At 48.4% G+C, this 15,468-nt stretch overlaps 1 protein-coding gene across 1 annotated transcript in view; it reads left to right on the forward strand.

Moving 5' to 3' along the window:
* Positions 1–4,819: 4,819 nt before the first annotated feature.
* The window catches only part of LOC135809684 (disks large 1 tumor suppressor protein-like), a 28,363-nt gene continuing 17,714 nt past the window's right edge, over positions 4,820–15,468 (forward strand). The window contains exons 1-3 of the mRNA XM_065323093.1: positions 4,820–5,015; positions 5,239–5,373; positions 15,156–15,343. Coding sequence (XP_065179165.1) covers positions 4,997–5,015; positions 5,239–5,373; positions 15,156–15,343 — 342 coding nt within the window. The 5' untranslated portion in view covers positions 4,820–4,996. The remainder of the gene's footprint in view (positions 5,016–5,238; positions 5,374–15,155; positions 15,344–15,468) is intronic.

Below are 15,468 nucleotides of genomic sequence, written 5' to 3' on the forward strand. Positions count from 1 at the left end.
CGGGCAGTAAGGCTAAGACTAAGTTAGAGTAAGACTGACTACTGACCTGTACTGTAGTGTAGGCTAGTGTAGCTGTAGCATGACTCTGTATACAGTACCTGGTACTAGGTATACATACATGTATTGTAAGCCTTGCTTGATAAAAATGTAGTGTGAAAGCAAGTCATGTACAGGATTGTACATGTACATGTAGGTGGTTGCTGACACCAGGTCCAGGTCACCAGGTGGTCGCTCCACCAGGTACTTAGTAACTGGTTACAGACTAGTGCCCGTAGTAGTGGAGGTACTGTAGTCTGGTAGTTGTACACTACATACACATGCATTTTTATTAGAATCGTTATTTCATTGACTCTTGCACACTAAACATGGTAATAAATTAAAAATAATAATGATGGTATGAACTAGTAACTGTTACTTACTTGTACAACATGACTTTGTGCAGGTCTCCTACAAATGCACATAACAATGCAAGCCGATGTCGCTGGACGATGAGGCGCTGTCACAGACTGTCACACTCCACACCTTCACAAGTCACACACTCGGATTGCACTGTCACCTTGCCCTTGGTCAAGTACCTGCCACTGCCAGTACTGGTGCTAGTCTGTGCATCTGTCCATGATGTCGTGTACTGAGATCTACACTGACCGACTGTGGACTGACACGTAGTGTAGATCTACTGTGTAGATCTACAGACTACACCTAGGTACCTGGCAGATCATTCTACAGTCAGTGACTTCTACACGTATAGTCAGGGAGCCGACCTTCAAAAAAGTGGCGCTCCAGGTCGGGCGAGATGGAGTACAAGATCTCTTCAGCAATGGGTTATGGGTCTATCAGAGAAGGGCTTTCGAGTTCTTGGCCATCCCAAAGCTGTGCACGGACATCGCGAGGACGCATTTTGTTCGACGATCAAATTCACAATTGTCAAGCATTTAGGCGCAAATGTTTTTCGTTCTCAGCCGACTTCTCGGTTTGAGAAGTAGGTGCGCACGCTCAAAATTCCAAATCAGTGACTATGCGCCTGTCCAGAAGATGACGACGCTGCAAGCTTACTTTCTCAAAGCGTGACATACATTTTCATTACGATTTTGACTTTGAATGTGAGAATAGTATTGCCATCGTCAGGTCCACTAGTCACGAAGCATGGCGCTTCTGGACAAAAGCGCAACATAGAGTGTGTACCAGCAATAGTGCACAATAATACTCGCGCCTACTCCGGCAATTCTGCAACGCGTGCAAGCAAAGTTTCAAAAGTATATTTCCAGGTCTGACTGAGGTCGAGTCGAGCGAAGATTCCGGCAGAGTAGGCGAGATGTTGCTTGCTGACAAGTCGGCCTCCGCGTCCCTGAGTCCTGACTGCCAGTGCCACAGCCGTATGCACCAGTGACCAGTCACCGGACGTGCAAGATCATCATCACCCATGTCGGTACTCTGCCTGGCCTATTTATCTGCTGGTGGTGTCAACTCCGTTGCAGTTTGCCAGCTTGTTTGTTCCGGTACTCGTTCTTCACTGGTTCAGGTGAGCCTAGCTGCTTTTGCACAAAATACTTTGTGGATCCTGTGAGAGATCATGTAACTCGAAAACGAGACGTTGTTTGAAACAAAGGTAGAATGACAATCACTGCCAGTTCCACATGCACTTCTGACAGGAACTACGACAGACGTCTACGTGGCAGCACCAAAGGAGAGCATGGGATAGGCAACATCACAAGATAGAACATACATGCGCGCACGTACATGTGTGCGAGCTTGTGTACACGCGCGCACGCCCACACACGCTTGCAAGCGTGTACTCACATGTGTGCGAGTGTGCATGAGTGCACACACACGCACACACATGTGACTCTCTGTTCGCACACACACACACACACATACATGTGTGCGAACATGCGCGCATTCATCACACACGCGTGCGCACATACACACAGGTGGATGCGCACATGCCAATGCTCACACACACACACGCATACACGTGTACATGTGCACGCACACACACGCGTGCGCGCTTGCACGCACACACACTCGTGCGCGCTTGCACGCACATACACACAGGTGGATGCGCACATGCAAATGCTCACACACACATACACGCATACACATGTACATGTATATGTGCACGACACACGCACGCGTGCACACACAGGTGGATGCGCGCACATGCATGTGTGCGAGATTGTGTACACGCGCGCACGCCCACACACGCGCGCAAGCGTGTACTCACATGTGTGCATGAGTGCACACACACGCACACACACACACACACACACACACACACACACACATGTGACTCTCTGTTCGCACACACACACATACATGTGTGCGAACATGCACGCATTCAACACACACGCGTGCGCACATACACACAGGTGGATGCGCACATGCCAATGCTCACACACACACACACACGCATACACGTGTACATGTGCACGCACACACACGCGTGCGCGCTTGCACGCACATACACACAGGTGGATGCGCACATGCAAATGCTCACACACACATACACGCATACACATGTACATGTGCACGACACACGCGTGCGCGCACACACAGGTGGATGCGCACATGCAAATGCTCACACACACACGCTCATACACGTGTACATGTGCACGACACACGCGCGCGCCCGCACACACACACATGGATGCGCACATGCCGATGCTCACATGCATACATACATATAAACACACACACTCATGCACGCGCGCGTCATTATCTACGAATCTCAGAAACATGCAACACGCGGCCAGAAGTTAATCATCACCAGTGAACTTGCTGTGATTGTGGTACCAACAACATGCTGTGCAAGAACGTCACCATCATCGGCTGCTCTGAGGTAGCATTCCAGAATGGCAATTTACAAAGCCGCTGTCTAGTGCCCTACTATCATCTCCACGGAGCAGCAGTCGGAACCCAGGAGATAACTGCTCTGCATAGCTGCAAACATCGCAAAGGTTACAGCACTGGATGCTTCTAGTGCAACGGGTCACCCCAACCCTGTACTATACTTGCTGGTGCATGTCCGAATGTGACAACCCAATCATTAGCGCCCATGTTCTGGACCGTCGCTAACGCTTCCGCCCAGGGCCTTATTACGGACTTTTACGGTACTCGCCGATGCATGTCCGAATGTTGCAACCCGCTCAGCAGCACTACACATGTGAGCAACAAGTGGACGTCGTTGGCAGCACAGAGCAGAGGATCGCAAACCGGATGAAGAATGGATACTGTTCTCCATGATGAAGGGATCAAAAACCGTTCAACACAGATATTGCGCTACATCGTCTTGCCTGGATGTATGCGGTGCCGATGCATATCGCGTCCAAGACACTGTTTACATATCTGCATTCAGCCTTTGTTCACATAAATATGATGCACCGTAGCTGTAGTTTTAAAATGATTATATTCTACATGTTACCGCCACATTTACTGATTGCGTTTGCGGAAATTCCTAAAATTAATATACTACGTCTACTACTACTCAATTTACCACACAAAGGACTGAGTGAAGTAGGGAAATAATCATCCCATGATCTTCTACAATGTGAATGCTTCCACGTACGCGCATGTCATTGTGCAGCATCCGAAACTTCAACAAAACAATGATTCAAAGAGACGTTATTCAAGATAAGTCATGCATTTCTACGTTCACTGGTATAATCAAAGATTCCGTTCAAGGCAGCTGCCATGGTGTGTACCTTACCACCTTTAACACACGTTGTCAGTCCGCTCATTGACTAGCATGAAATCGTTTGTAGCAGGAGTACTCTTGTTTGTAGTGAGGATCAATCTACAAAACACTATTGGTAAAAACAATCAAGAGTCACCTCGATGGAGACGGACAGTTCCTACGAGACCTGCCTGTCGACATCAGGGTCAAGTGGCAAGTCATTTAGCCGTTACGCACGACAATCTCAGGAACACCAGTCATGTCCTCCGACGACGAACCAGCTACTGTATGTTTGTCTTCAGAACTCAGAACGACACAATTATACAAACAGAATGAAAAATGCTTCATCGACGGTGTGACTTTGCGTTTCGCTTCGTGTTTCTTTGTGTTTCTCTTGAAAATCTAGCACAATTGAGTCATTCGCATGAAAATGTCTGGTTACGTCAGCGAAACCCGCTGATTTCCCCATTTTTCAAGCGCTGAATGGCGCAAAAACTGTGAAATCACGGCAACGAAATAGTGTTCGACGAGCGAACAAACCTCCTTGCACCGGCATTGCTGCACAGCTTCGGGACGGCCAAGTTCTCAAATCGTCCTCTAGAGACCCTTGCCTACCTCTGTGCGAAGTTTCAAGTCCTCCCTCTGAAGTGGCATACCCCGAAAATAAAAAGCATCCTACAGATTTCAGCTCCCGGACTAGTAACACAGACTCTCTGTCATAGCATTATCAGCAATGACGTTGCAGTAGCAAAGACTCTGAAACTAGTGAAAGAGTCATCGTTGAGCCTGGCATAGAGTAGGAGAGAGTAGAGTTTTGTAGTCTACATTGTAGACTACAAAACTCTACTCTCTCCTACTCAGTACTCTCTAGTCTAGACTCAGACTAGACTGTAGAGTCTAGTACTCTCTACACTCTAGTCTAGAGTAGAGAGTAGATCGAGTAGAGAGCCCGTACATCTGATCTAGACCTACGAGTCCATAATAGCATAGTTTGGATGGGCATCACTACTGACACTGGCACTGCGAACAAGACACTACAGTCTACACTGCACAGACTGTGCACTACATACCAGTATACTGGTCACTGCATGCTACAGACTACACACACTACAACCGTGAAGTCCAAAACCGATTCGTTTTCAAACCGTCAGAACGGTACCGCTTGCTTGCACATGTGCGTGCATCGAGATCGACGGCGCTAGTGAAATAATTTTTTGTTTGCAGACGTTTTCATCTGTTCAGTAGTCGAGCTGCGGAAGGAAGGAACGAAGGAAGAGCGAGCAGTAGACGTCTGGAGCGTTTGCGCGGCTTGCGTTGTCCAGCGCCATGCCACCACGAAAAAACGGTGAGTGCAGTGACTGCTCTCTTACATTTAGGCTGAAACAGCCAACTCCAGTCCTGCACTCTTGCAGAGTTTGAAAGCAGCGGAAGAGGTTGTTCAGGGACGCTGTACCTATCGCAACTTGCTCGAATTATTTGACTGCACGTGTGCTTGCTCTGTGACACTGTGCCTGTGTGCGTGTGCTTCTGTTTTGACCACTTATGTGTGCGTTTATTTGGCCAAATAGCCGATGCGCATCGCGCTTTGGAGCTGTTGGAGGAGTACCATGCGCAGCTCAAGGATTCCAACGACAAGCCTTTGCGAACGGCCATTGAGAGAATCATCCGAATCTTTCGCAGTCGCCTCTTCCAAGCACTGCTAGGTAGGTTACTGGCTTTTACCTAACGCTAGTGTCACAAACCTACATGCCCACTACCTAGTCATTTGTAGCGCACAGTGTGGCGCAACAGCGAATCTGCTGGGCGCGCTAGGTCGTTGCCACCCCCGTCTTGTTTCGGTATGTACCTAGTACCTATGGCCCTTGCTGATATGGTGGAAATAACTATGAGCGTTGTGTGTGAGTTGCTGTGGCGTTGTTGTAACCCTATGTCTTGTTACAGTCTCCCGGTGTGCTGCGTCGTTGAACGTATGTATGATACACCTGGCAGAGTGCATTGCACTGGCTCTGTCCGGAAGCAGTTCTTTCCGCACAGTGCATTCGTGAGAAAGCGGAGGAAATAGTTTCGAGGAGATTGAGGAAAAATCTCTGTGGCCGCGTGATGTTGTTAGTTCTGTATGACTAATAATGTGATGCACGCCGCAACCGTTGCATGCCTGGGCCTAGTGAACTTTCCCTGTCACCGGTCGTTCGCTTTCCTGCGATAAGTATTTCTGTCCACGAAACGTTGCATCGTTGGGTGGCTGCTTTTCGGTTTGCCATTCATTTCATGGGTCCTGTGTCTGCTTGGAGCGTTGACGAACAGTATGATTGTAGAGTTCGCTCTAGGTGTTTCACCACTGTGAGTGTGGTTGTATCGAGTGCCTGTGTTGCGTACTCCACATCGATATCACTATTCTGTCGTTCTAATGGACACAGTGTGTCGTACGAATGCTTGAACAATCTATCGATGTGTTGCGTTGCCTTGCTGCGACTTGGCACTGGTATTTCTGGTCGAGGTTTAGGTATTGAAGCCAATAGAAACCGCTCGAGAGCGATATCGGGCCGGCGTACAGGCACGCAGATTATAACTAATCCGCCTAGTCGAGGGTATGGCGTGTCACTCTCGCATTACTGCCAACGGCACAGCCAATGCTACTGGCATTCGCTTCGAGTTAGAGGTTGTGCTGACTGCAGCCCGGCCAGGGCAGGTCGTGTTTTCGGTCGGGCCCAGTGAAGCACACATCGAGTAATGATGTGCATCGCTGCGTTTCGTTTCCACTGGCCTTGACAATCCTGCCGTCTTCTCTCCACTATCGCACCTGCAGAGTCGCCAACGAGCTGCACACACCATGACCATTGCGAACTGGTGTCGATAAGAAACATCCACATGGTTTTGTTCCCGCATCGAATAGTACTCGGAGTGATAGCTCCTTGGTGCATGCCATTCGAAAAATTACTTGAGACAAGGATCTCTCAGTTGTCCTCGTGGCAGCTAGTACTATTATTACTACTAAAGTAGTTATGCATGGGTGGGTGGCACGGGATCTTCAGTGATTATGATTAATGTAGACCGTACTCATGCAGTCTCTACGTCGTTACAGTTGTGGTGCTGTCACCACCAAGGCACTACAGTACATGATTGTAGTGACTTCCAACGCCAGACTAGAGCATTACTATAGAGGTTATGCGAATGACGTCACGAGGAGCGCCAAGGCGGCTGCGAGTGGCAGGGGTGGCAAAATGAAGTCGTTTCTGCTTGAACTATTTTTTACTAGTCTTTGAGAGGAAAAGTAAAATTTGTTGTTGGTTGTCGACATATCGTTCCTCACTTTTATTTTGATTTCCGCTGGTGTCTCGCTTGCTGAAGTTTTTAGCCTTCAACATGCCGAAGAGTTGTGCAGCCGTCGGATGTAGCAATCGTGCCGATCCTGGAACGGCTGTGAAGTTTTACAAGTTTCCTGTAGCGGACGAGCGGCGCAAACTATGGGTTGCGGCTATGAGACGAGAGAATTGGAAGCCAACTGACAGTAGCAGGATCTGTTCAGACCATTTCGTAGGCGCAGAGAAGAGCAACGATCCACTATCTCCCGCTTACGTTCCGAAACTTTTTGAACATGTCAGGACTCCTGTAAAGCGTAAAGCGGAGAGGGATTTGGTGGCATATGAACGCCGAGCGAAGCGGAAGCTGACGTTCGAGGAGAGCAAGACGCAGACACCAGTGAAAGTGGACGCCTCCGGGAATGACTTCACAGAGGCAATGGCAGATTTGCCTGGTGCCTATGGTGCAGAGGTAGAGTCTGATCCTGTAGCAGTCTCCAGTGTCTCATCGCAGACTGACATGGATATGGAGCACTTGACGCGGCTGGAGGAGACAAACAACTGTTTGGTCCTGGAAAGCAAACGGATGCCACACGCTCCAGGACAAGGTGACACCTTGTCAATCGAGTCGTTTGAGAAAGACAACGCGAAGGTGCTCTTCTACACTGGTTTGCAGTCTTTTGGGACCATGATGGGCATATTTGAACACGTGAGGAAGAGAGTTCCACAGCACCACCGCCACACGCTCTCTCTCTTCCAGCAGTTCTTGATTGTTCTCATGAAGCTTCGGCTGAATTGTCGGGACCAAGACTTGGCGTACAGATTCGGCATTCACCAGTCGACCGTGTGCCGGATTTTCCAGCGCTGGATCCGGGTGATGCATGTGATGCTGGGACCACTTGTCAAATGGCCGGAAAGAGACGAACTACGCAAAACTCTGCCACTTGAATTTCGTAAGCATTTCCCGGGCTGTGCTGTCATTATTGACTGCTTTGAAGTTTTTTGTGAACGACCTTCTGATCTGATGGCAAGAGCTCAAACGTACTCTCACTATAAAAGCCATAACACTGCAAAGTTTTTGATTGGCGTAGCGCCACAAGGTGTCATTACATTTATTTCGCATGCATGGGGCGGGAGAGCCTCAGACAAGTTCATCACAGAGCACTGCGGTCTGCTTAGTCACCTAAATCCGGGTGACCAGGTGCTGGCTGACCGTGGTTTCACTGTTGAAGACAGCGTTGGCATGTTCTGCGCAGAGTTGGTGATGCCCCCATTTACGAAGGGGAAGAAGCAACTCTCCAGGCTGAAATTGGACAGTGCTCGACAAGTGTCACGCGTCCGTATCCATGTGGAGCGAGTGATTGGAATGCTTCGCCAGAAATACACGATCCTCTCTGGCACTTTGCCCATTGCTTTCCTCATGCATGACGATAAAGCTACATCATGTGCATTCATTGACAAGGTTGTCACCGTCTGCTGTGCTCTGTGCAACTGTTGTGAGTCCGTCGTACCTTTCGAGTAAATTACATCATGCCGCTTTGTCAGCTGTAATGATTGCTATATTATTAACCCCTTGTGCTTTTTGGACTGTCTGGATATACCGGCAATTATATTTCTGTTTTACCTATTCTGCAGTTGCATGCGCATGTGTTCACCTCATTGACCTCGCTTGTTTCTAGTTTCTTTTGTCTGGCTAGCCAAGCTTGCTTGGTCATGGCAACACCAACAGACTTACAATAATAGTAATAATAATGGCTTCTATCATCACTCACGACATGCCTGCGTTTCTTGTTGCATCAATATAATGACTCGTGGTCCAAATAGGGACAACACAATATAATATGAATAGCCCTGAAACCCAACTTAGGGTGCTGGGTAGTGTGCGATGTACCATCAGATGTAGTATGCCCAGCACCAAAGAACAACTCAACTTATGCCAACATCACCCGGAAGAGACGTAAAGAGCGAAGTGTTTGATGTGTAATGATGGAGTTCCTCTGCTCACATGCATAAGCAGTGAGTGGTCTTCACGCATGTCCTGGGACCCACAAATACGAATCAGCATTATGGTCCTTCAGAGATACATGCAAGCAAAGAAATACAAGAAAGGTAACGGAAATCGTTGTGAAAGCCCAGCCACCGATTGTATGCACACACGTGGCAAGTGCAACAGCAAGTACCGTGGAAGGCACAGCAGAACAAGTTGAAAATGCAACTCTAGAAATACCAGAATAGCAGGCTCCATGAATATAATCACTTCTCAAATGCTTGAGACTTGGATTTACAAATGCTACGACAAAAATGACTATGTACATGGAAAGTTGGTTGCACCCCATACTAGAGGTCGAGCTTTCCTGCCGCCTTGACTGGACATTTGACTGACTCACGACTGCCATTTAGAAACTTGACAAACTCACGACTTCCATCCAGACACTTGACTGACTCACAACTGCCATCTAGAGCAGAGAAGAAGTCCCTCGAGCCCTCCTTCCGGCAAACCTGCAAGAAAGCACCACTCCCTGCTCAATACACAGTGTTTCGGGGAATTCACCCCTCATGCAGTTGAGCTTGAGTAGGCTGACGAACATTGTGCTTAGCGACCAACATTCCTATAAACTTGTCGCCGAAGTCGCTACCACTGTAATTGTACATGCATATCATTATTTAGTGGCAGATTTAATCTTGCGACACTCCGGGCAGGTCCAGTTCTTGCGCTTTGGCTTACTCTTCAGCTGCAAACAAGCCATGTGGAACAAACGAATACTGCAATCGTTGTTGGAACATCGCAGTACCTCGCCAGCCTTCACAGACTTGCAGTAGCAAAACTCCGGAGGGCGTTCTTGATCCGCAGTAGATGTTGTACTGGCAGCACCAAGTGGTTCCGAGGCTGATGTAGCCGCTGAAGACGCATCGGCAGGAAGAGTGGAGAACGTCTTAGTGAACCATTTCCCAACAAGCTCTGGGAGAACAGCACACTGGAAGAATTTCTTGGCACCTGCTACCGCTTCACGGATGAAATCTGTGTCTGCACAGATACGCTCCACAAACAGCTGACCTTCATTCCACACAACAAAGTCACAGTACTGCACCTTACACACCAGCATCTGTAGCTGTACTTGGTAGTAGTACATGTGGTCTTGCTTAAGATGGAGTGCTCCGCCGGACTTTACTAGACAGAACTTCCCTGAATCGGCAGCATCATGCAGGCTACTGTCTCGGCACCCGTACGGGCACTTCACTTCCACCACGCCGTTGCCACAGCAGGAGCACTGCACAAGGGAGTCGGGAGTAGCGCCAAGATATGGATAGTCCGGATGAATTACAAAGCCACTGGGCAGTACTTCAACCTTCTGATGTGTTGCACTGGCATGTTCACTATAGTTGTCAATTGCCTTCTGCTCGTGATCACATCCCCATTGTGTGGCTTTGCTACGAAACTTGTGTGCCTCAGGGTAACACACAGAGCGGACTAAGGACGCAGAGGGCTGGCTAATATCCGTGCGAACAGCAGACTTCAACTTTGAAGCTGTGATCCGGCCGGCGCGAAATTCAAACCAGGCCTTGGAATCGGCCTGGTTCCGCGTAGCCTGTTCCACAGCGCGTGCTTCCTCCTCTGAAACACAGACCGCTGGAAATACTGCCTCGCAACGAACGAGCAGGTCCCCAAAACTAGCATCCAGCATGTCTGGTTCGTACAATAAATCCAAAATGGGTGGATATCCCTCGGGCTTGGAAGGTACGTACCTATCGCAGAACCCGGGAACAAGGGAGAGTAATGACGGTTTACCGGCTTGACATAAATTTCCATATAGTTCACCCAGCTCAGCACTGGAGGGTTGCTTAATATCAGCAGGGACCTTCTCCTCCGACCTACGGCGCTTGCTCCCATGCTGTTTAGTGTCGGGTGCAGTGAAGTTTATGTCACGAATCCTGGCATACTCCACCTCCTTCATTGAAGGAGTTGACCATTGGCACGGCAATGAAGTGCTTCCTGTGTTCTGAATCAGCTGCGTTCTAGAATACAGGCTGAACAACAGTGCAGCAACGTGAGAACAAGACTCACCAAGACCAGCCATGCAGGTGCAGTGTGCACAAATCACGCTACCGTCGTTTTGCGCAGCAATCCAGGGTTGCAGATGGGTGCCGGAAACTGACTGGGAATGGCGGACTTTGGCGATGACAAACTTGCTGTCACATGTGTCAGATTCAGACGCTGGAAACGCACGAACATCGCCGACCCAGCCACTGACAAGGTATTTGTAGCCTTCCAAGCTCTTGTAGGCCTTGAGCTGCTCCTTGGTGTAGGGGCTGGGCGCGTTGACCAAGAAATTGTAAATATCGGGATAGTCCACAAGTGGAAATTTATCTTCCCCTAAAAAAATACTTCTGGGCAGGTAAGGATCACTCGAGTCTGGTGCAACGCGCTCGAGCTTTTCACGGTACCGGCATTTGCTGGAGTCATCTAACTCGTCATACACTTTTGAAAACTTGGGAGAAGTCATGGCCACTGATTCAGCGTTCGTACAATAGTCCTTTGTAAAGAACAGAAGAGGAACGTAGCAGCGATACAGGAAATTTCCTTCGTGAAATTATTCCAGGCACATGTACTTCTTTTGAACTTTTCATCTCTTTTGCCACCCCTGCGGAGCGCGGCCGCTTTGGCCGCCTACACGCCGCCTGCACGTGATCCTTTCGCATAACCTCTATAGTACTTCGTCTGTCCGCTCTGTGTGTGGCGATCATACGGTCATTACTACATTAGCATAGTACCTCCCTGATCCACTTACTAGGACAGTCAACATTCACGTCACAGGGTGTATTTCAAATTGTTCAGATGTCTTGATCCAGGATCCAGGATCTATCTCAAGTCTTCTGCCTGATGGGGAATGAATGTGCTATGAATCATGATAGGAGGGTTGTTCTATGTCATGAAGTACAGATATGCAAGCCTTTATCAAGAAAGCCAACACCAATTTGTGACCAAGCCTTGCCAGGTGAAATGCAATGGATGGGTGTGGGGGTCTGCTCAGGGCTGGCTAAAGACCATTACATTGTATTCTCAAAGCTATCCTCAGCAGTGTCGTGCCATTATCTCACATATGACATCACCCACGCTATATTTGCACTGCCCTGCGCCACAGGCTGGGGAAGGGTCCTTGGTCTCATAAAGATAACCTTGAGCCCAGAGGGCACCAGTCCATTGAGCTTTGTTTGCGTGGTTCTCAGTGGGTCTATTGGTTGATGATGGTCACTACCCATAGCCAATTATTAAAAGCAATGGTTGTCACATTAGAATATTCCAACTGTATTTTTATAGATGGAAGAGCCCAGAGCTACTATTTCTCATTGATGGCTCTATCCACTACCAAGAGCTCCAAGAGTACATGTACAGTCTTTGCCACGTCAGGCGAAATAGCACGTCATAGGACATTTGAGATCAGCGGGAAGAATATGACGACGTCCACTAATTTAGTATCTGTGCACACGAATCTGCTGTGTGTGTGACTCTGTGTGTCAGCTATGATATCATCTCCTGTGGTTCCATGCCTAGCATGTACGTCTGAACCATCCTGCAAAGTTTGAATGACGTAGGTGGAGCGATCGCTCCGCGAAACATACTTTTTGAAATTCTCTTCATAGTATATCTTCCACCATTGAAATTTCGAATTTCTTCGAATTTTTTGCTGAGAGGGGTGGCTTGCAACCTCGATATGGCTTGTTCCAGGCATGCTTTGGAGCCACCGCCTGTTGAAACAGTGGCGGAAAGCTGCCCTGCAACTGTTCCAACAGGAATTTAATCGATCCGAGAAAGCGCGAGTTCGCGAATCTCGGTTGAATATTGAGTATTTCAAGCCTTTTCACGACGAAGATGGAGTTCTTTTTGGAGATGGACGTCGCGGCAAAGGACATGGTGTCCGACTTCTGGCGTCTGGTGAAGCCAGGGATCATTTGTCCAGTCAGATTGGCAGCCTAACCGTCGGTAAGCTTGTGGTTGGATCCCCTTCTGCTCGATGTGGTAGATCACAAACAATTTGGTATCGCACAAATTGATCTCAGCATCGTGCGTACGGTATTTTATATTCAGAAAATCCCAAAGTGTCTCTGTGTGGCCGTCCTATGCCACGAGAAACTCCAATCAGGCTCCCATGTCCTCTGCCTATATGATTGAATGTCCACTTCGTTTGAACAACGAACACAACAATCGAGGACGGCTTTGCAATGAAAAATACAGCTATACTGGAGCTGAAAAAACGAAGAAAAAAACGTGCTCGGGATGAGACTCGAGTACACGCATACTCTCCCAGCAGGTGAAATGCAAATAATTTAATTTTGTGAAAAATGCGTGTCGCCGACTGCCTGACGAAAAATCCGACCAATGCTATGCTAGCTGTCAGGGACATACTCACATGCTATGAAGTACCATGCCACACACACACGCCGTAAATGTGTACCGTACCACTGACGGTATCCATGGTCTCAGCATTGGCCGGATTTTTCTGGCGACGGCTGTAGCTCAGAAAGCACATAGCATCCAAGAGTGCACAGCACCCAAGAGCGCATAGCTCCGAGAGTACACAGCACCCGAGAACGTACAGCTCTCAGGAGTGTCCCGCTCATAGTGCCGCCATGTCGCCCGACAGAGTTTCGACTTATTGACGTCATGCCTATGATGCCATGCTCGATGCACGCATATTTTCAGATGTGTCCGTGGACATTTTCCGATCCAATTTCTGTACAGACTCACGGAACTCAGTCATGTGTGATCATCCGGGCTGACACATTTGCAGGGACTCGAATACGCAGACTCAAAACATGTTTCAACCACTTTTGTATTCTCTGTTCTCTCTTACCGTCGTGGCTTATTCAATTGTTTGCAAGGGCCCCCCTGATTGATTGAGTAAACAGATAAGCAATGGGCAGGTGCCTGAACCTCGAAAAATCACGGTATGCGTACACGCCTACTTGCTGCTGTTGTTTTGTACCACACCCCACCCCAGCAAGTCTGTACATGTAATCGCCCCAGTAAGTCTGTATATGGTCTTTTGTATCTATTCGAAGTGGCTTATGCGAACATTTTTGGCTGGTTTGCATGATTTGCATGCCCATTAATGCAGCTGCAGGCCATGCTGATGTCTACGCGAACAAGCACATAATAATAATAATAAGTCTGTATCTGAGCCGCAATCAGCGAAAACGACCCTTAGAGATTTCGTAATTTTTTCGAGAAAAAGGTTGATTTGTGACGTTCAACAATTGTTTTGATCGCGCTGCGAACAGCGCGACGACTTCTTGAACTCCTTGCTTGAAGTAATTTATTTTGAAGTTAGATGAAGTGGTGTCGAGTGGCGACTCCAGTGTTCCTTGATCTTGCTGCGATGGATGCGGACGCCAGAGCTGTTCGCAGCGCACACACGGCAGTCATTGTCTACAGCTAGCTCGAGCCTGGTGGGGATCCGGGAGTGGATGCTGAAGTAGCCGCTGAAGTTCAGAATAAGGATGAGACGTTCTTTGGTTCCGACATCCGCATGTCGACAGCGAGGCGGAATCGCAGCCGTCATCTCCTGCTGCGATGCGGCTCAAGGTGGCCGATGACTCGTCAGAGTCGGAAGATGAGGAGTCGTCACCTGAGATAAATTCTGAGTCTGGGGCTAGTGACGGCAGCGACGTCGTGTCTTCAGCTGCGGAGGAAGAAATGGAAGACGAGATTGCGGAACGACTCCACGCAGGATGCAGCTGCGAATATGTCGATCATTTCTCCGCACTCATCAGCTATTCTTTGTCATTATAGCTGCTTACTGCACTATTTCAAAAGTATTCAAGCTGCCCACTCACCTTCGAATGATGAATATTCATTGTACACATACATCGTATACATACATTGCACCAATTTGGAGTACATCTTGTATATTGGTGTATACACCCGTTTAGAATCGGAATATTGAACTTTTTCTTGGCTGAGGTCCTTCAGTAGATATGATTCAACAAATTTCTAACCAAAAAGGAATTTTGAAAATGTTGACCCTAAGGGCTGTTTTCGCTGGTTGAGGCCCATATGTAATCAACAGTTGGGCAGGTGTGTGTGTCAACCGTGACACCTTTTTCCCATTTTCCATGCTTTTTGTGAGTACTGGCTTTGACATGTATATGATTGTATACATGCTGGTCCTGCATTGTGTTGTGTGTAGACATCCAAGACTTTTACGATGCCACACTTATGGACGATGACAAAGCGTCCAGGACGAAGACGCAAGAGGCGTTGGCCATGGCCATGCGGTGGGAGAAACAGTCACCCATGCCCGGCAGTGATCGCAACAAGAGTTCGTCGGGCAGCACCAGCACAGCTGACTCGGCTGCCTTGACCAACGGCAGAGAAGTAAGAGTGGAACCTTGAGCTTATTGCGTGCATTGATGCATTCCCAGTCCACTACGTGTTTCAACACCCAAGGCAGCGGTGCTGCTGCTGTTGTTGAACACTGCTGCACTGTGTAAGCACCGGCA

This window comes from Sycon ciliatum, chromosome 2, assembly GCF_964019385.1.
Source record: "Sycon ciliatum chromosome 2, ocSycCili1.1, whole genome shotgun sequence".
Lineage (NCBI taxonomy): Eukaryota > Metazoa > Porifera > Calcarea > Leucosolenida > Sycettidae > Sycon > Sycon ciliatum.